We start from the raw sequence: 22,693 nt of genomic DNA, 5'->3' as shown, positions 1-22,693 counted from the left end.
ATCTGCCCCTAATGCTATGTTGGTCAATGCTTGATTGCTTCATTCATGAGACGCCACCATAGATGAATAGCAATATGTATTTGTGACTTGCAAATATATTATTTGACCTACCATTTTTATGGTCTTGTAGACTTGGCACTGAATTTGCTATTGGACTTCCCTATTGTTGAAGAGCACTAAAAGAAATGTGGTGTCATTTTCTGTTGATGTGGTTGCTTAGATCCAGTGTTGCGTTGCCTGCATGTTCTCCACGCAGGTAAGAGAAGACATCAATTGATTCTGAGTCCATGAATTAAATGGCCTCATTACTCCAAGATCCTTAGCGAAAAGAATAAGGGAAAATATAGTAAGATATATTGATTGTTTTTTTCTCAGAAGTAAATCCCTCTCAAACGCTAGTTGTTGTTCCTAAGCTTTGCCACTTTTCACGTAATCATGGGAGCAAATCGTGGTATTACCTATCTTTATTGTCTAGATAAGAGACTCTATTGTAGGTCTATCCTTTTTGTAGACCCATATACATATCCACAAGCATAGATGTATACCCTGACTTTATTCTTTTATTACTTCTTATTATGTTTCAATGTCAGATCTTCCTATCTACATCCCTTCATGTCGTTGCATTCAAAATTCTAACATGAACATTATATTAAATTCGTCTTTCATGTTATAGTATGACTTTGAAGTTTATGTCAATAATGAAAGTATTATTTTTCTTCAAAAACAACAGCCATTGCCAATTATCATTTGCAACCTGCTCTAATACCATGTTAGATTTCTGGATCGTTGCAAATGTAATAGCACTGCCGTTATATTCGATATGTATGTTCCAAATGCAACATCCTCTTTAGATATATATTGAGAATAGGTAAATGAATAGACGAACGGACATGTCTATTTGTTAATCAGATAATTAATATAATAATATATTTAATCATATATAATATATATATTATTATATTATTATATTAATTTCTTATCTCATATATTTATAACTCAATTATATCTCATATAATTATACATATGCTTATCCAACAAAAGCTATCAAACATTAACATTGGGGCCACTAGCAGTGTACGATCTCCTGCGAGAGATTCCTCACCTATTAGCTTGCCATTTGTTATGAGTAGAAGAGGAAAGAGCTGAGACACAAAGGGAATGGAGTAGACAACAAGTACTCCAGCCGGTTTGCTTAGAGGACGACCAGGGAATGCGAGGAACGTGAAAATTCCAAAAGGGAAACAAATAATAAACTAATTTGTGCCATTGATTCCAAACATATATCTGAGGCGGGTACAAGGAGAAGAAATTGAGGATGAAGTCGCCTTGGGGACACTATGTCTCCAGCAGCAAGAGGAGAGACGTCGTAACTTGAGGGGAGGACAAGGGGATTCCACCGAAATCCACGAAGGGTAGATCGAGCATACAATCGAAGGTAATGCAAATTTGGTCATCTCGGAGACACTAGCAAGGAAGTTAGGATACAAAAATCCAGAGACACCTACAAAAAAAGATCTATGACAGGAGCAAACTCCAAAAGAAGAAGATACTTTCAGTAATCAACAATTAGGATCCTCCTCGAGAGCGAACTTCCAATCAAGGGGAAGTGTTGCATCGAGAGGGAGTGTGCGAGGATGTGTTCCATCCGAAAGAAGTGTTCTAACAAGTGGGAGAAATCCCCACATAATGGCAATAGACAAACAAAAATTGTCAAGGTTCATAGGGGACGGCTCAAAGGACCCTGCTCGCCACTGTAAAACATGCATAACACTATGGCAAGCGAATGGAGAAAATGAGGCAGGAGAACGGCTAAAAGTTTTCCCGGCCACACTAAGGGGTATCGCCATTGATTGGTATACCAATTTGGAGGCAGCAAAGAAAAACAAATCGAATAATATCCGCAGAGCCTTTGAGGAAGAATTCAGACTCTTGAGGGATGATGATGAAATAGTAACGAAGATTTATAACACAAGACAAGGGAAGAGTGAATCCATCAAAGCCCACAGTAGAAGACTGAAAGAGTTGATAGGGAAACTAGGCAACAAGTCGGCAGACGGACTAAAAAAATGATGGTTTATCGAAGGATTAATACCGTCCCTTACGAAAAAGATGAAGATAGTCCCACCATCAACCTTTGGGGATGCGTGTTCTCACGCTATGGACATAGAAGCAAGAGTAAAACTTCCAAAGCAAAAAGGCATGGAAGCGCGAGTGAGAGTTCCGAAGAAAGCGAAGAAGACTCTAAACCATTCAAGCCCTGAGAAAAGACCTTGGGCGATTGATGAAGTGGCAATGAGTAAAGAAGAAAAGAAAGAAGGGAAACAACTTTGGTGCACTGACTGTGAAAAAGAAGGCCATACAAAAGGAGTATACCCGAAGAAAGCATTTTGTGAGATTTGTCCGGTACTCGAGCACACAATTAAAGATTGTAACTACAATTTAAAACCATGGATCGCTCAAGTATTCCTACCCCAAGGGGAGCAATCTACACCACCCTCCACTCTTTTGAAGAATACAAATACGGAAGCCTCACCAGGAGGATACAGAAATAACAAAAGAGGAAGTAATAATAATACCAACAACAGCAATAACAACACACCCCGGCGTCCAATCCAGTATGATTCCAAGGGGAGGCCTATGATCGAATGTAGGAGGTGCAATGAATGGGGACATTTTGCACGACATTGCCAAAGTGAGGGAGGACAAAATGGAGGGATGCTCTATAAATGGTTTGGGTCAGGTAATCATGAGGATGTGAATTGCCCAAGACAGAAGGGGGTAAAAGTGTTAGACATTGAAGATCTAGAAGGCGAAACTATTGTGGTCACTAGGATGCAAGCTAGAAAATTAACCTATCCACATGCTACTACGAAGACGGAAAGATTTCAAGAAGCAAAGGACATTTGAGATAGCATGGGAGAGGAAGGAAAGTCAAGGCCAAAAAAACCTACTTCTAATAGGGGTGTACCAAATATTGTGAGGCAAGTACTATAAACCACTATCCTAGTAAAAATCTTTGATTTATTATAAGCACTACCCCAATTACAGGTACCGCTAACTCAAGGTGCAAACCTGAAAGGGATAACCTCAAAGAAATGGAAGGAAGAAATAAGAACAAAAACTCATATTTGGTACGCAACAATTTTTCCTGGATTTTGTGGTTATCACTTTCAAAAAGAAAGGGTACGATGCTTTATTTGGAAGAGGATGGTTGGTTGCAGCAAAAGCTATCCATAACTGAAAACACAACACTATCTGTTAAGTCTGAAGGTAGAAAGTACATCATAGATCTCAAGAACCAGTCACTAAGCCAGGACTTGGCATCAGACTTCGAAGGGGAAGACTATGGAGGACGGAAACACATGAGAAAGGAGTGCTTAGATTAGGGGAATGCTCAGAAGATGACACAAGTTCCCTTCCTGGATTATTTCACTAGCAGATGGGAGACTATGAAGTTTCCCATGTAGAATGTAATATGCTGGAAGTACAAAAATCTAAATCGGAAGAACGATGCCCGAAAGGGTGCACAAAGCATAGGGAAGGTGTGGCAACTCTCAACAAGACACCTACACACATTTTGAGAAAGAGGTGGAATACAAGGAGGCCAAACTCCAGACTTTAAACCTAGGACAAGCGGATCAACCCAAAGAAATTTGGATAGAGGATGATTAGGACCCAATGTTGAAGGCGATAGCCCTTAGAATCTTTCAAGAGTATAAGGATGTCTTTGCTTGGACGTACAAGGACTTGAAGGGAGTACCCCCGGAACTGTGTCCATCAGATTCCATTGGTACCATTGGTACCTGGAGCAAGACCAGTGCGAAAAAGACCTTATAGAATCAATAAAAACTATGTAGAAAGGGTCGGGGAAGAAATCACAAAGATGTTAGAAGCAGGGATAATATTCAAAGTCCAAACAAGTAAATGGGTATCTCCTATAGTCATATCACTCAAGAAGGATGGCGCTCAAATTTGGATATGTGTAGATTTTAGATGTTTGAATGCAGTGACAATAAAAGACTCATTCCCCATTCTATTTACTGATAGCATTTTGGAGGTAGTTGGCCATGAGATGTATTCCTTCATGGACGGATTTTTAGCGTACAATCAAATTAGCATTGCCGAGGAAGATAAAATAAAAATTACATTCGTGGTTGAAGACCGAGTATATGCCAATAATAGGATGCCCTTTGGACTATGCAATGCACCAACCACGTTCTAGAGGATCATACTACATATCTTTCATAGCATGTCAGTGGAGAATTTCAAAGCCTTCTTGGATGACTGGTCAGCTTATAGTGGGAAGGAGCAACACCTCAAAATTTTTGGAGAATGAATGGAGAAATGTCGAAGAGCCAAACTTGCCCTCTATCCAAAAAAATCTAGGTTTATGGTTCCACGCGGCAACTCCTTGGACATATTGTGCGCAAGGATGGGTTAAAGACAGATCTTGGTAAGATCAAGGTGATTTTGGAAATGGAAGCTCTGTCGAATGTAACAAGTGTCAAATCATTCATGGGCCATGTAGGATACTATAGAAGGTTTATAAAAGGATTTGTGGAAGTGTTAATGCCACTGGAGAAATTAACTAGGAAAGGACAGCGTTTTGAGTGGAAGGAAGAGTTGGAGGACACCTTCTAAGAATTGAAGAAAAGATTAGTCGTGACCCCTATTCTCATATATCCCAACTGGGACAAAGAATTTCGGGCCCATGTGGACGCATCCAATTATGCAATAGGTGCCACCTTGGCACAAACAAGGAAGGAAGAGCTTGATCATCCTCTATATTTTGCAAGCAAGCTCTTATCTAAAGCAGAGCGTAACTACAGTACCATGGAGGGGGAAGCACTAGGTATGGTGTCTGCAGTACAAAAATTTAGACATTACTTATTAGCTACACCCTTTACATTTTTTGTTGACCACCAAGCACTAATGTACTTAACAAGTCGGTGATCCAAGGGAGAGTAAGCAGATGGCTAATTCTACTACAAGAGTTTACATTTCAAATCATAGTCCAACCAGGAAAAACTCATGTAATTGCTAATCAATTGTCAAGAATCAAGTTAGGAGAAGCCCCTGGTGGTGGGGTGTGTGAGGACTTTCCAGATGCACACCTATTGCAGATCGCAGTGTTACCTCAATGGTATGAAAAAATCGAACAGTATTTATCAATAGCAACCTTCCCAAGAGAAATGCTCGTTGCGGACAGGAGAAAAATTGACTTAAAGTAGCACATTTCAGCTAATTGAAGGGTTATTGTACAAAATGGGACCGGATGGAACACTAAGGAGGTGTGTGACAGAGGAAGAAATTCCAAGAGTTCTAAAAGAATCTCATGAAGGACTGGCAAGAGGTCACATGGGACCAGATACTACGGCAAGGAAGGTACTCTTGGTAGGACTCTGGTGGCTGACATTGAGGGAATGGGTATTGAGCTGCGACACTTATCAGAGAGCAGGCCAACTGCTACAAAGGGACTTCATGCCACTATTTCCATCTCAACCACAAGAATTATTTGAAAGGTGGGACTAGACTGTGGGTCCCTCACTGGCAAACAAAAGCCATCAATGTAAATACATAGTGGCGGCAACAAAGTACCTAACGAAATCGGCCGAAGTACGGGCCCTTTCGAACAACAAGGTTCTCAGCATGGCCAAATTTTTGTATAAGCAGATAGTCACAAGATTCGGAATTTCACTGTAGCTAACAAGTGACAAAGGAGTGCATTTTGTGAATCACACCATCAAGATGATAATGAGTATAAAAAATTTCATTCTTTCTTGAGTCCTTATCATCCAAGGGCAAATGGCCAAGCAGAGGCCACCAACAAAGTAATAACGGCAATCCTATAAAAAACTTGTGGAGTAGAAGGGCAAGACTGGGAAGAACGAATTCCAACAGTGTTCTGGGGTACAGTACTACTTATAAGGCCACTACTGGACACACTCTCCTTTCATCTTATGTACGGACAAGAGGCAGTGATGCCAATGGAACATATAGTACAAAGCCTACATATGGCAATTCAAAACAAATTGGGCGATGTGGAGAGTCTCAAGGAAAGACTATATACTTTACTCAAACCAGACGGAAGGAGGACACTTCCTCAATGGAGTATAGAGGTGGCCCACCAAAGGCGAAAATTTTGGCATGACAAACATTTGAAGAAAATGAATTTTAAACAAGGACAACTGGTACTAAGGTATAATGGAAAAAATGAAATAAAGCCAAGAAAATTTAAAGTTCGATGGTTAGGACCATTTAGAATATCAGAAATAAAGTAGAATGGGGCAATCAAGTTATCTACTCTAGATAATAAACCTATCAGAGACCTACTAAATCGATTTAAGTTAAAAGCATATGAAGAAAGAAATAAACGTGCAACTAGCTACTTTATAAGTATGGAGGGAGGAAAGGAACAAGTAAGAAAAGAAAAAAGTGACGAAGGAGAAAACGATAACCCTAGTCCATATAAAGAGATTGCTCCACAAACTATCACCGTACTTAACATAGCCGTAGAGGAAGCAGCAGTTGTACATCTTGCACCAGAAGAAGAGGGAACGACCGTATGGACATCCGTACAGCTTACACAAAAAGATGAAAGCTTGGTCGTACGAGGACATCCACAGATACAGAAGGGTATGAAGGTGATAATCGTACAAAAGAATAGAAAAGCAAGGATGAAGGGGGTATTCGTACAAAAGGCAGAGACATCTGCACGAGAGATAACCATATGAGAGAAATTCGTACGATAGGCATCCGTACAAAAAGAAAAAGACGAAATGTACATACAAGAGGAAGAAGCATCCATGCAGAATTCCGTAAGGCAAAGGTCACATGTACAAGAGAGTGTCCATACAGCAGAAGACATTGCAGAAATCAGCGAGAGGCATTAAGGATGAAAACAGTTGTACTTACCATTTCCAAGATAGTAGCTCAAGGTCATATGGTGGCAGTTCATATACATGCCTAGTCCGTATCACATTGCCATACGTGGAAGTCTATTACAAGCAAGCATATCACAAGAAAAGTTGGTACAAGTGGCATATACAAATACTCAAGGATATTTTGGAATTGATGAATCAACACAGAATAGCGAAATTAAGCATAGGAAACCTGAGCAAAGGGAACATTATTGACTCCAAAAAGAAGAAGCCTGCAACACTGAAAGTAAAGGAGATAAGGAAGATGACAAAAGGTAAAAGGAAAATGGCACAGAAAATCACAGTTGAGAATATCATGTTTGAAAGTGTGATGGGAAGCGAGTGCAAGCCCTAGTGGGAGAAAACAAAAGCAGATCATCCTCTGAAAAAGGCATTGTGCACAGCAAAGGTAGACAAAATAATTTTCATGCCAATTTTTGAATTAAAGGAGTTTGAACCTATACTATGGAATTTAATCACAGGTTATGACAGATCATGTCATAAATCTATAGTGCAGTATGTTCAGCAACAGGTGATAGTTTCTTATTCAACAAAGGAAATAAGTAGGGTTTTCGGAATTCCCAATAGAAGGGAGGAACTGGAAAAAACCCATATGACAATAGAATACAAGAAGAAGTGGTTGAAACTAATGTGCTGAAAAGATCTTACAAGTCTGAAAATTTTTGAAGAACAATAGAGGACTCAAGATAATTTTCATTGTAAATGATGAGTGGCGATATATTGTAGATTTGGTGGAGAGTAAGCTCACAGCCAGCAAGTGCACTTTAGACATTGCCCTTTGGATGTTGCCTATAACGGATGGACTGTATAAAGAACAGGTGTATAATTGGGCTCAATTTCTATCTGACAGACTTCAAAAATTCATAGAGTTGAAACACAAGGCCTTTTACATGCCCCATCATGCCATGGCCTTATTCTTAGAAGCAGTACGGACTAAGGTGAGCAACGAGCATCAAGGGACATTGATACCAGCCAATAGGGTGGAACCCTACAAGCGTGCTATGACATACTAGCTCCATATGGACACCCTGAGTGTGGGATCTTACAATAGTTGAGAGCAAAAGAAAAAGAAACCAAAACAAGCAGTTATGGCTTAGACACTTGAAGAGGATGACGAGGACGAGGAGAGTTCAGTAGAGGAGGCCAATGATACGGATTCATCTTCCTCCGACTCCCAATAGGCAGAAATCCGCCTGTCACCTACAAGGAACTCCACGAGAAGTTACTTTCTTACCAACCACAAAGGGACCACTTCCAACTGGAATATCAAAATCTCCAGAGATTTACCATAACCACAACAGTATGACTGGCAAACCCAAAAGAACTGCTACAGGAGAGATTTCCGAACCAAATTAGGACAGAGTTGAAGCAACAGGTGACAGGTAGAAAATTCCAACATGGGGGGCTTCCAAATTATCACTTCCAAGGGTGGCACAACTAATCTCCCCAAAACAGCACTCCTGTATTAAAGTAATAGATTTGAGATGTCACACAAAGTGTGCGCATAAAGTGAGGTTGCAAACACCTTTACACCCCGAAGTAGTACATGTAGTTGCTCTCGTGGTACAACCAATAAGAGCAGTGGGTAAACAATGGGGGGAATCCACACTCAAGAAAGTATGCGATCGTGGCTATGGCGAATATTGTCCCGAAGGAGGCTAATAGGTTACTTGAGGAAGAAGGCATGGTGTCTTCCCCTCTACCAGTAGTTGCTAAGGAACAAGTAGAGATACAAAGCGAGCGTAGGGAACCTCCGGAGACTGCCTCTTTCGTAGCCAAGGCAGAGTTGTCTCTCACCAAGTTGCATGCCATAGAGTATTCTACCAGGGAGCTCATGCAACAGGCTAGGTCTCAGAATCTGGCTGTCATAACAACAACAAAAGGATTGGCCGCGTTTATGTACACTGGCTGCCATACAGATTGGGGACTATTAGCACAGGGTGGATATTCAAAGGAGGACATGGCCGCTACATGGACAAGCAGTTCTATCATTTCCAGTGGACATGAACAATCGCCACCTCTCATGGAGGCCCTTGCAGCTATGGAAGTTGCCTTTCAGGGGACTTTCTTGGAACTTCAACAGACCAAAAGCTTGGCTAAGACATGGAGGTTGGAAAGGCAACATCTTCAACATCAATGAGAAACAAAAAGTGTTATCATGCAGGAAGCCTAGAAGATAGAGAAAGTTGAATTGGAAAGCAAGATTGCCACAACAGAAGCAAAGAAGATGGATGGCTTAAGGGTACTACAAGGAGTTCAGAAAAAACAAAAGATAGCTAAATGTGACTTGCAATGGCTAGAGGGAGCTCCGAGTATAGGGACGTCTTCCCATCCCTCTTCTTAAAATCAAAGTTCTTTTTCTTGTTTTCATATTAAGCGGTCGTCTGGAAGACTTCTTTTTGGGGAGTATAGATGTAGTCGGAATAAAGTAACTATTGTGTTAAGTACTTGTTAAAGCTTAGTTGGGTTGGGTAGTTAGGAGGTGAGGGAATGTGTCAGTTGGTCTTCCCAACCAACTGACCCTTCTATAAGTACTTAGAATATCGTCAATGTACTCATGATATTTTTGGTATTAATAAAGAAACCATTTCCTTGCCAACTAGTATTATGGTATTAAAGGTAAATTATATGTTTTAATTTGTGTATCTTAGTTGCAATATTCTATATCAATTGCTTATCTCTATGAACTTGAGCCTTATTTCCACTCTACAGACATCATGTCTCAACCTGAGGGTAGTGGATCTAGGCCTAAATATAACTTTGATGCTCACCTTGTTGCATTGTCAAGGGATAAGGCTTCAAAACAGGTCATCCTTGACCAAAAAAAGAAAAAGGAGTTGTTACATGTTGGCATTGTACAGTAAAATATAATGGGGGAGGCATTAGCAGATTGAAAAATCACCTTGCACATATACTGAGGCATAATGTTAAACCATACAAAGCAATACCCCTAGATGGCATACATGATATGCAAGTCCTCTTACAGGCATCTCAAGAGAAAAAAGAATTTGTGAAAGAACTAAAATGAAGAAACGACATACCTAGCCGGAGAGGGCTCTTCAAGTTATCACTCTCCAATTCCACCTACTAGTATTGTTGCTTCTGTGAGTGTGACATTGAGCCTCGAGTTCATAAGCAAAAATCCACACTAGATTCTATCTTTGCTCAATGCACAATTCCAAGAGCACAACCATTACTTGAGGGCATGGGTTGGAATAAGGAGAAGAATCAACAAGCAAAAATGGCACTTTGAGATTTCTTTTTCTACAACAACCTTCTATTAATGCAGCAAAGTACTTATTATTTTATTTTTTAATTAGCATGTCTTACTTTTCTTGCTTTCAAGACTTAAGGATTTGTATGTCTTATTTCCATTACTTATAAGGTAATTAGTATACTTATTCGTTTATTTAAATTGTTTTAGGTCTTCTTATTGGCAAATTGTGATAAATGTTGTTACTAATTGTGGTCTAGGATCCAAAGCCTCTAATGATAAGCAGCTAAAAGGTTTTATTTTGACCTAACAAGTGACTTGTGTAAAAGTTGAAATTGAGGAGCATTGTGAAGAATGGAGGACAAAGGGTTGCACCATCATGACTAATGGTTAGACTAATACAAGAAATAGAAGACTGCTAAATTTTATGGTCCCCTTATTAGGTTGTTGTACTTAGAAAGTTAGAAGTTAGTGGTAAATTGATCATTGTACTAAATTGCTTTATTTTTTCTTAGGTGCCACAATGTTTTTTAAATCAATTGATGCCTTGACAAAAGAAAAAAGTGCAGAGTATATTTGTCACATAATGGAGGAAGTGTTGAAGGAGGTGACTGAGGTGAATGTGGTGCAAATAATAACAGATAATGCAACAAATCATGTTGTTGTAGGTAAACTTCTTATGGAGAGGCACCACTACTTGTTTTGGACCCCTTGTGTTGCTCATTGCATTGACCTCATGTTGGAGGATCTTGGTAAACTTCCTTATTAAAACACGCATAGAGGAAAGAAGAAATATTTGTAGATTCATAAGTAATCATCATTGGATTCTCAAGCTTATGATTCAACACACAAACCAAAAAGAGTTGTCTCGTCCAGGGGTCCATAGATTTGAAACAAATTTTTTCACGTTACAATCCTCGCTTAAGCCAAAGGCATGTTTGTATGTGAGGAGTGAACAAGATCATCCTATGCAAAGAGCAATGCAGGTGTTGCATTCCCTATTTTGTTGTTTTAAAAAAAGAAATCATTTAATCGTCGATATTTCAAGCAATTAGTTAAATTAGCTACTCATTTTGAAGTTCATAAGAATTGGAAATACTTGTTGATCATTATGTTCAACTGAAAATGAAAAAGTTTGCTAAATTACATATTATTGCAGTTAAATTGTCATTTTCTATAATGATTAATTACAATTGATCCATGTGGAAGCATGCTTTCACCATACTAATTCTTCTTGCAGGTAGCACGGCAACAGGGGGGGGAGCATTGCCCAAGAGGGAATTGGGTATGAGAGCACCATCTTGCCACCAAAGTTAACTTTAATGAGTCTAAACTACCATGGTAAGGGCATGGAGGCTAGTACGAACTAGACACATGCCAAGTATCCACTATTAGCTAAGTAACTCAACAATCATAATAAGATATATAAACATTCATATATGCAGTGAAGCGATTTAAAAACAAATATTACCTTTCAGAAGTGAGTCGACCTCGAGTCCTTTCTTGTAATGTCAGACATGTTCCAGTATAATGGTACCATGGTACTTACATACATCTATACATGTTACACACATATGTATGTCTGTATGTGTATATTTAAGTATGACATATATATATATAATAAAATACAACGTATGCATAAAATTACGTATATTTGGGAATATCTCATGTAGGTATGTATATGTGTGTGCAACATATACAAATATGTGTAAATAAGATAGATACCACTATAGCGAGACGGGGGAACAATTTAATTCAGCTTGATATCAATGAATTATTTTAAAGCCATCTGCTGTTTTCTTCTATTCGCTATTCTTGCTCTTGCATTTAGAATCCAAGATTGTAACTCCTGTGCGCTGCCTTGTGCTTTCGCCCATGCATGTAACTCTTGTTTTGGCTCACATGTTCTAATGACCGAGCCTTGTTCTATAAAGAAGGGAGGATGGCAACCATTCTCAGTTTTGCAATCAAAGTGTCTACTCTTGCATCTGCCGCGCCATATTCTGCAATAATCACTTGCTAGTAGTGATTGTAATTTAGATATTAGGAAGCATCTATTGATATTACATTTTGGGTGACCCGTTGCAGCATATCGCAGTTGAAGCATCTGCTGCAATTATTTTCTTTCACATTTATAAAGTATTGTTCAATAGTATCAAGTAGGAAGTGACCTCTCTCTCTCTCTCTCTCTCTCATAATGTTTTGGTTAGTTATGATGACAGTTTATAAAAGCATTAGTTAGATAATGATTTCTCAATTCGAATTGCTAGCTAAGGCAATACCTGAAATCACTTAAACTGTTAAAACTGTTAATGCCATGCTTGTGAATATGTAAACTTGTTGATTTGGATATTAAATGAGAAGGTAGATATAGGGATAGAAAAATTGGTTGTTACAACAAGGGCTGAGACGGCTGATTGGGCTTTGATGAGAGTGGCTTTCACCAACCAACCAAGGAGATTGTGGAGATAATTTTCCTTTTTATCCTCATTTCCATTTCATTTCATCATTTTTGTTAAACACTTATTCATGTTCATCATTCATTTTTAAAAGAAAAATTTAAAACTTAAAGCTTAATGTTTCACCTTTCACAACAATTACAGTTCGTAGAGCCTTTTGTTGTTCTCCTACAGATTATTGATGGAGAGAAGCCCTCAATGGAATACATTTATGAGGGCAAGGATAGGGTGAACGAGGTCATTCGAGCTTTTTATGCAAGGAATCAATATAAATATGGTCCCACATGGGATGTCATTCATAGGCAATAGCACAATCTACTTCATATTCCAATACATGCAGCTACCCATTTACTTAATCGGGCATACCAATCAAGCCCAAGTTTCAAAGTAGATGACGAGATGTGGAGTGGCCTCTATGATGTTATAGAGAGAATGGCATCCAATGAAACAGTTGGAACAGTTATAGTCCATGAGATGGAAATGTATAAGAAAGTACAAGGAGACCCATTTGCTCAGTATTACTGGTATTTCGCTATTGGATTGGGAGCATCTCACTCAAACCTTTCTGACGAGCTATCACACATGATCATCTGAGTCTATTTGATCAGTAATTTTAATGTCATATGAATCAAAGAATTATTAATAAAGTGACTATTAAACTTGAGCATATATTATCATATCTCACTTGATTATTATAAGGGTGCTTTATTTGCTTGAGTGGGAAATGATATTATAAACAGAAATAAAGAAACAAAAGAATATGATGAGTCAGGCAGAAGGGAAATGAAGAGTCATAAGGTCATTTTTAAAAGAACAAAGTGAAGCTCCTTTGGAATATGCTTGGAATATGTCTTGATTACTAATTTCTCTCCTAGAGGGTAGCTTTCAAGAGGTTTCAGAATGGAAACCCTCTAGCTTTAAGACAAATAGTCGGTTGGAGACATCTCGCAGGTGTTTCAGATTCTTATTTTTGGGATATAATCTTGTTGTAATTTTCTATCACCACATTTGGATTTTCTTATTGTTACATTGAAGATTTAAGAATCATTTAAATGCAATAATATTTCAGAAATTATGTATTTCAGCTGGGTATTTTGTGTTCTGTTAGGTAATATGAAATGAACTACATGCAAATCTGTTGTTTAAATTTCTGTGTTGAAATTTGGGTGTATAATATCCCATTCGAGATATTACAACAAAAGGCAAATTGAACATTCTCTGACGTCATGGATTCATCTATGAGGTTCTTAAAACCTCAATCTGCACCCAACAACTTCATCAAGCCTAATGATGTCCCTCAGATCTACGAAGCAATCTGCAACACTGAAGCACTAATACAATGTAAAAGTTAATGGTGAACTCCCAACACCCTATTATCAGCTTCTGAACCAAAAGATCTTCCATAAAAGAGAAAATGGCATGAACAGCTTACTTCGACAATGCAAAATTGATCAATTGAATATGAAATATATAATGAGGCGCCTTGCTTATAAAGACAAGGTTGAGAAATAGCATTATAGAAGATTATGACGTGTGTAAATCCCATGTTACAACACAACTAAAGTGTCAATTATTAAATGACCTAGTTAACCGAAGGTAAATGGTAAGGCATAGATAAGATCTATGACAACTAACACCTTCTACAAAGGCACCCAGGAACTAATTAAAGTACAATGATGCAAGTAAACTTGAGTATGTGAATAAGATTGACAAATGACCAAGATGGATAAAATACCTCATTCGTAGCAACGATTTTTCAATGTGCATAAAATAAGATCAACACAAATGGTCCTTTAAACAATGATATGAAACAACCACCACATATCCAGAATAAATACGCAAGGAAAGAGGGAAAATAGTTTGACCATAAGAATGGACACCAAAGTGATGCTATCTTGCAAAAACGCCATTCAGCCAAGGAGTTGACAAGGGTGTACACACATGGGCTTAATCGACTATAACGAGATAGTAACTACAAAGGCTTCTTTAACTGATAACTCCAAACCGCTAACAACTTCTAGTTTAGCACTCTATTTTCATTTATTTTAACTCGTGTGGGCTACATGCATTATAACAAGATCTTTCACTTTTTTCTCTAGAAGGTAAGAATGTAAAAGTTCCTCAAATCATAGTATCATTTCATTTTTACGTCTGTATTAATTCCTTGAAACATTGAAATTCCCAATCAATTAAATACATATTTAAAAAAATCTTGCACATCATAAGAAAACAATCACTTTAATACCACCTTTAACCAATATTTCCAACATCATATAATTTAGCATTATAAAAATATGTAAAGGCCATCTTACATACATCACATAAACTATCATCAGGAGAGAGTACATTTAGTCCTTACAAGGGGAAAGGCACAATAGTATTTATATGCACGCATCTCAATGAAATAACATGAATGATCAACATGTTAAGGATTCCCCACAGCATTAAATGTAGATGAGTTAAAATATAGCCATTTAGTAATCATTACTTATTTCAATTTTAAATTAATGAAGAAAAAGGCTAATTCATGTCATTTCATTTGAAGAGTTAGAATCATTGCTAATAGGCATATGAAAAATGCATTTCTTATATTCTTAGATGTAAAAGGGCACCTAAACTATAACATTTGACAATTAATTAACCAGAAAGCGTTTTATTGAAGCAAAATGTCACTAAAGGAATAAATACCAGCTTCAAGGGGATCTGACGATGAACAATCAGCAAGTTTTCCAGGGAGTGCAGAGGAACCTGAACTTAAAACACTTTTTCTCCTTACCAATTCTCTTGCCTTTTTAGCTGCCATAGCTGCCTACAAAAAGTGATGAAACCAAATATGTATTGTCATAGCATGCATTTCAATGCATTTCAATAGAGCCACGTCTTAGTGCTCTACTTCTATGTCAAAATCATCAAAATTCAAGAAAGATGAAAGAAATAGTCTACATTGGTCGTAAACAATTTTCTAAAGCAACACACAAAAACCTGTATTATTCAAACAAATATTGTGCATAACACTTGCATAATATAATCAAATACAAAAATACATAAATAAATACTAATGATAAACTGAAGAAGGTAGTATAAGAAGAAAATATTCTTGAGAGAGTTTAGATTTACAAAGCTATAAGTTGTCCAAATGACCATTATGATTTAAAGAAAACAAAAAGACCTGGAATTGATTCCATACTTGGATGAAATGAAATTGCAAAGTGAAACTCAAAGCAAAAGCTCTTTGATGTTCCCTCCCTACCATAAGATTTGATAATAAATAATACAAAACTAAATAACCTAACGAATGAATAAAGAATACTAGAATAAAATATAATTTATTATTATTAACTATATTATAATTAGTATAATGTAAAAGACTATATCAAAAATATTGTTATAATATAATATTATTTCTTAATGAATGAATATAATTATATAATAATACATATACTATAATACATATAATATATTATATACAAGCCATCCATATAAAATAATACAAAAAGTTAAATTGATATTTATTACCATACAAACAGCAACCAAGGGAAAGGTAATGGCTCACTGCCTTTCCTATCCATGCAGGTATTTATGACCAACAAAGCAAGAAAAAGGAAAAAGGTCAATCAACTTTTGCTACTACAGCAGCATTCAATGTACAGTCAGCAATTGATATCTTGTACAGTTAGGAGGACTCGGCTAGAAATACAACCAATCAACATATTTCATATTCACTCAGTCATCAATTTTTAAAGCAGCAATAATCAGGAAATGTAATCTACTCAGCAATTAATATTCAGTAGTCAACAATCATAAAATTTAACAACATCTACAACGGACCATTACATGGCAAAAATAGGAGCACATTCCAATCATCGACAAAGGAAAAGGGATTTCCGTTATAAATAATTCTACATAATCATTGTTGTTGTCTGGTAATTAGTGTAATTAATGTTTGTTAGCATAGTCAAGGGCTAGGAGGTTGGGCAATAGGTGCTGACAATTACCACTCACACCCCCTCGACACATCTATATATGTTAATGTATTTGTCTCATAGTTGACTTGTTGTCATCAAGATGAAATAGAAATTGTTACATCCCCTGTTTTGCTTAATTATAAATAATTCTATATAGTCGTTAAGACTTCAAAGTGAAATTGACTTGCTTGGTTGAATTTGTTATTCATTTTGGGTTTCACTTGAAGATGAAGTGTTAGTTGTTCGTTATGGTTTCATGTGAGATTTAAATGTTCGTTATTCGTTATGATTCATGAGAATTAGAAATACTAGTTATTGTTATAATATTATATGAATGGAAAATGGCTTAGCTAAATAATTATTTGATTTTGATTAGATGATTTGGAGTATGTTATTACCATAGTAAATTTCTTTTTGCAGGAATGCGATGAAAGGGGGAAGCATGTCGGAGAGGAAATTCAGCATGAGGGCACCAACCTACCATTCAGCTAATAGGTATGAGTCCTAAACCACCATGGCCAAGGGAAACAAACTAGGCAAACAAGAGTATACCTAGTGATCAACATGACCTAACTAGGTCAACATAATAAGATAATAAAATCAACAAATTAAGAACAATTGTAACTTTTATGATTTTGAGTTGACAAGACATCCATGTTATGTCAAACATGTTCTAGTATAATGGTATCATGATACTTAAACGTACTTGTACACATACATACATACATATATACGTATATATCTGTATATTCAAATTCGAGCACATGAATGTATGTGTTTAATTATAATATGATGTATACACAAAAATGCATATATTCAGAATACTATGTATACGTATGTATATTTGTACATACATATACAAATTTATGTAAATACAAATGGTGTCATTATACTAGAGCACTAGAAGCAAATTATTATTTCCATCTTATGGTAATGTGAACCTTTAATATTCAAACCAAGAATGTAACTTATGTTTCGCCACCTTCTCAATTATCTTGCACATAACTCCTTACCAGAGATCATATCATGTAAATCGAGCATGCATGAGAAATGGCAAACCATTCTCTATACTCTACGATATGCTTGCTCCACCTATGATTTGCTTCCATCTCTATAATTTGTTCAATACTTGTGATTTCCTTCTACACCTACAATTTATTTCTTGAGGAACGACCAACCAATTCAACTCTCTATTATTGCTTCCATACATATGTTATGTTCTTCCAACAACAGCAGCTGGTTCCAAGCATCTTTAATCATGGCTATATCAGGAGGTTCTGATTTATACAATCAAGAGGTCATGGCAAGCATCTGTGAGCTCCTAACAGCAACTTGAGGGTGACATCCCTTTGCTTTATAAGTCAGGTCATGTGTCTATCTACAGTTCTTTCTCATTTTAATAAGATTGAAAAGTTTGTATTGTAGCATGTTATCTTAGTGAGGTCCTATTGTAATTAATTGGGAAAGCATCAAGGCCGAATCAATGAATTATTTTGAGGACTTGGTATAAAGGAAGGATTGTTCCTTGGTCGAAAAACATATGGAAGCAAAATGTATTAGATTCCCGAAGATTGATAAATGCGAGTAAGCAATAAAAGGAATCATTGTGATGTGAAGTTGGAGATCTAGTAATGAGATCTAAGAAGTGTTTTGGTGCGGTAGAGGTGCAATAAGACAACACAGAAAGAGTTTGAGTTGTTGAGATCAGTTGCATTTCTATTATTCTAAAAAGAATAATATAAAGGCCATTTGGACAATGAGTGTGGTGGTCTTGCCCCTGAAGCTATTTGGACAATGGGTCATTCTACCTTCTACAACTCATAACAAGGTTGGAATCTCCTAACAGGGATTCAAAGTCTCTTGATAGGGAGAGATATGTACTGAATGTATTTCATTGGCTCCTAACAGAGTCCATCCTCTTGCAAGGAACATTTTTATTAGTGCATCATTTTGTGGGTACTATCCCCATTGAGATTTTCCCTCTAATCTAGGGTTTCCCAAGTTTAAAAATCTAGTGTTATTGTGTGTGTATATTCTTATGGTTGCTATTTATATTGATCACATGTTTGAAGTTTAATAAGGTTGATAAAAGTTAAATTGATTAGATAATTGATTCACAAACCCTCCCGCCCCCTCTCAGTTATCTTTGTGGACTTTACTTTCTAAGAGGCTGGACATACCATACCTATAATAATGGACCAGCCAACCGTCATGCAGTCACTTTCTCAGATGGAGAAAGCATTTAGAGGAACATTCCTAGAACTTCAGCAAGAAAACGAGTTGACAAGAAGAATGAAGGAAGAATGGGAAGTAGAAAAAGCAGATCAAGAAGAAGCAATGCTCCTAAAGCTTATGTACCTGGTGAACAAGCCAACCATTCAAGGAAGGGTCAATAGGTGGCTACTTCTCTTCGAGTTCACCTTCATGACCATTGTGTGGCCACGAAAATGCCACGTGATTGCTGACCAACTATTAGGGATTATGTCAGAACCCCTGCTGGTTCTAACTTGAGAAACACTAAATTGTTTTACCTTTTTAGATGTTTGACATTATATCAAACACCTTGCATTAAACCTTTGTCTCCTTATCTTTTAGTTTCATATTGTATTTGCTTGCTTCAAATCATTTTAAATGAAGCTTAAATGCTTGTGAATGATTACTAGGAAGTCCCAAGTAAAGAATTGGAACACAAATAAAATCCTTTTTAACCATTTGAATGCACAAATAAGATTTTTACATGTTAAATGTGCATCTACAAATAATAGACATTTTCACAAACAATTGGCACGCAATCTAACTTTTTAAATAGAGAACTTGGCAAATGTGGATCCTCAATGACCTGAAACCCAATCTTGTCACGTCCAAATGTTGTTGTAATACAGGGAGTCGCAGCTTACACAAACATCATCCAACGATGTTGATATCCCAAGTCTTGGCAAGAGGGATCAGCCCCGATCAGATTGCTACAACAGTGATCACAAATGCTTCCCAATAGACATGATTGCAGCTTCAAATTAACCCTCCAGCGCCTATGAAAAATAATTATAAATTTCTAATGTTGGACACCCAGCAGTATGGCAAATATCTCCAACAATCTTCAGCTTCAGCAGTATAAAAGCATTCTCTTGAATGCTAATTTCTGATCATATGCATTCCAAATTGATATACAAGAAAATCAATTTGGTGACTAAAAGAATCAGAATTCAAACACAATTCAGCATATGTTGCAACAGCTCAAAGTGAAACCATATAGAGGAATCAGTGTTCTCCAAGCTTCCAACATTGAAACCCTGAAAACCTTCACCCAATTCAAAAAAGCAAAATAGCAAGAGATGGTTAAATTAAAGCTAGAGAACTGCTTTTATAACAATTAAAGCCAAATCTTCTTCAACACACCAATGGTTAATAGCTTCTTCCATACACCTTTCACTTAAATGAAAACTTTTCTTTTGGATGCATATTTGAATTTGTAAATATATAAAATGGTAATCATTTACTCCAAAAACTTAATTAATTCCTTGGCATAGGCTATCATTAATTAATTAAATAAATGGTCCCTTCCAATGATGACTCAACCCTCAACAAAAGTTAAATTATAACTTTATAATAAGCCATTAAATGATTTAATAATAATTTGGCCATTAAAATAATAATAAGTCCTAAAATAATTATCCTTTAAATATGTCGTTTGAAACAGCAGTCACATCAATTATCCCCCCATGTAACCAAATGCACTTTGCTAAAATAGAAGGGGTTTCTATCAACCATCACTAGACTTGTCATAAATAGCAGGTGCATGAAACTAAGCCCAAACAAAGTCCAATCTGATTCAAACAGCGACCAAATTGGAACATATTGAACTGTAAAGAAGACAAGACCATCCCATAATCAAGCCTCTAACTTAGAAGACCCTCTATCAACAATTATTAGCTGACAATGATCACAACAATAGGCTAATCCCTCAAAATTTGATGCTAGAAAAAATGGGGGCATTACAATCCGTGCTCACTAAGATTGTTTGTCCCTAAGCAATCTCATTAAAAAATAACACATCAGTCCACCCAGGTCCCAAGGGTAGAATCGTGTAATGTCCTTGTGATCACCAACTAGCTCATGTGGCATCATCAACAATCTAACTGATTAAACTTGCCAAACTGAAATGAATATGATTGTAGATGTCGCAAGAGTGAATATCTCATAGGGAAGCAACTAACAAAGTTTGCTTCCCCAAACTGTACAAAGTGAGCTTCCCATACAAACTATTTGGCACATATACAACTGAACTGTGCACCTAAAAAAGATCATGCACTTTAAAACCATATGTACTAAGCACCATGTACACATCCCAAAACTCCTCCACGAGCGTTGTCTAAAATCTGGATGCATTACAAGGATCCCAAACACAGAAGAAAAGTTTGCCAAGGACATCGTCCAACATTTACTGCTCAACTTTGAACTCAACTTCACTAAGCCCACAATGGTGAAGCCAATCAACGAGATTCCACAAAACATCAGTAATAATAATATTTGCACTAGGGACCCAAAGCACACTGAACTCACAACCATCCCTATTATGGAGATAAAAACATCTAGAGAGGTCTATAGCACAACAACTATATCCATCCTCTGTTGGGCTCCCAAGGATGTGTTGTGTCTGCATGGAACCGATCTTGTCACCACTATCTACTGCAGATGGCAAATACTCATCCCACAAAGAATGGTACAACCTCAAATTAGTCCACACTAATGCCTCACCAAGACCTCTATGTTTGGATTAGAGAAGTGGTGATGAATACTCATCCCTGTGCAGTCTCGATAAAAGGATCCCACCTTAGTCAAATGCTAATTGTCGCAATACTAAATATAATCTTTGTTATCTGACCCATCACCAACAACCCCTACAGAAGAAATGGCTACAATAAAGCCTGTTGCAACATGTGGTCCTTTGTTGCTCTCAACAGATGCACTCGTCCTAATTGTATCAACAAGACCTCTAACTGCAATGGATATAGCCACATCCTTATCATAATCTGTGGATATAGGAACATCACCAACTGCAACTATAGGAAACTGAATTGTGTTTGCAAATCGTGTAAACTATACCCAACTCCACTCAAGTGAGTAATCAACATCAACATCAAAAAGCGAATTGTCATAAGAAAGTGTTGCATCCATCTCAAACATAGGATTGTCCACAAAGTTAACCTCACCATTGTGTTGATCTGTACTATAACATGATGTTCTCTCTATATCAGTCACCTCATAATCAACAACATGTGTGCTATCATCAAGACACACTAAAACAACTAAGGTGCTTCTATTGGGTACCTCACCAGATGGCTCATTTGGCATGGAAGTAGTTGTTGATCTGGCGGTATCATTGCATGTTCTCACTCCCCCTCACTGCATCACCATCAAACACATGATCCCGGGAACTCATGCCAGCAACTACATCATCGAACTCAACCTGGCATGAATTACAATCACACCCCACATCCAATCTGTCCAATACCTAAGCACTAACATCTGTGAACTCAAAAGAATTGTCCTGCACATTTGTACCTACCATTGTATCATCACGATGACAAAACTCCTCACTGCTGTCATGCAAATCAGAACTAATATGACTATTAACATCCATATTATCTTCTTCAATAACATGCGCACTATCATCCATTACTCTACACACAACATTTTCGGACTTTGATATGTCACCAAGTGCAACTGTAATCTCATGTGGACCACTGCTGATGTAAAAATCAGACTTGAGCTTTCACTGAAAACATTTTCTTGCTCTCTAATAGTGTCCACTATAGTATCACATTTCTTCCTTTGAAAAAAGGGTATCATGCTCTACTAAAATTTTGGATTTGAAATCACTTTTGTCATCTATTTGTGGCTTTCATTCAACTCATTCACCAACACATTCAAATGTTTTGCAATATCATCCCATTGTTTTTAATTAATTGCCATAATTTTGATATATGCACAATAAACTATATTTCCCTATCCCACAGGATGGCAGAAAACTGCTCCAATACCGCTGGAAGAACCCCTATTGATTCTAACTTCAGAAACACCAAATTGCTTTACTTTTTTAAATGTTTGAGATTT

General features: G+C 37.1%; 1 protein-coding gene across 1 annotated transcript in view; it reads right to left on the bottom strand.

Moving 5' to 3' along the window:
- Positions 1–22,693, bottom strand: part of LOC149542498 (DNA gyrase subunit B, chloroplastic/mitochondrial-like) — a 239,640-nt gene that overhangs the window by 53,164 nt on the left and 163,783 nt on the right. The window contains exon 14 of the mRNA XM_089797436.1: positions 15,303–15,423. Within this exon, the coding sequence (XP_089653562.1) occupies positions 15,303–15,423 (121 nt within the window). The remainder of the gene's footprint in view (positions 1–15,302; positions 15,424–22,693) is intronic.

Source organism: Cupressus sempervirens, chromosome 8 (genome assembly GCF_028749045.1).
Source record: "Cupressus sempervirens isolate cs-2001-9-10 chromosome 8, ASM2874904v1, whole genome shotgun sequence".
In the NCBI taxonomy this organism is placed as follows: Eukaryota; Viridiplantae; Streptophyta; class Pinopsida; order Cupressales; family Cupressaceae; genus Cupressus; species Cupressus sempervirens.
The sequence above is the reverse complement of the archived record's forward strand: the minus strand, read 5'-3'. Positions and strand labels throughout refer to the sequence as shown.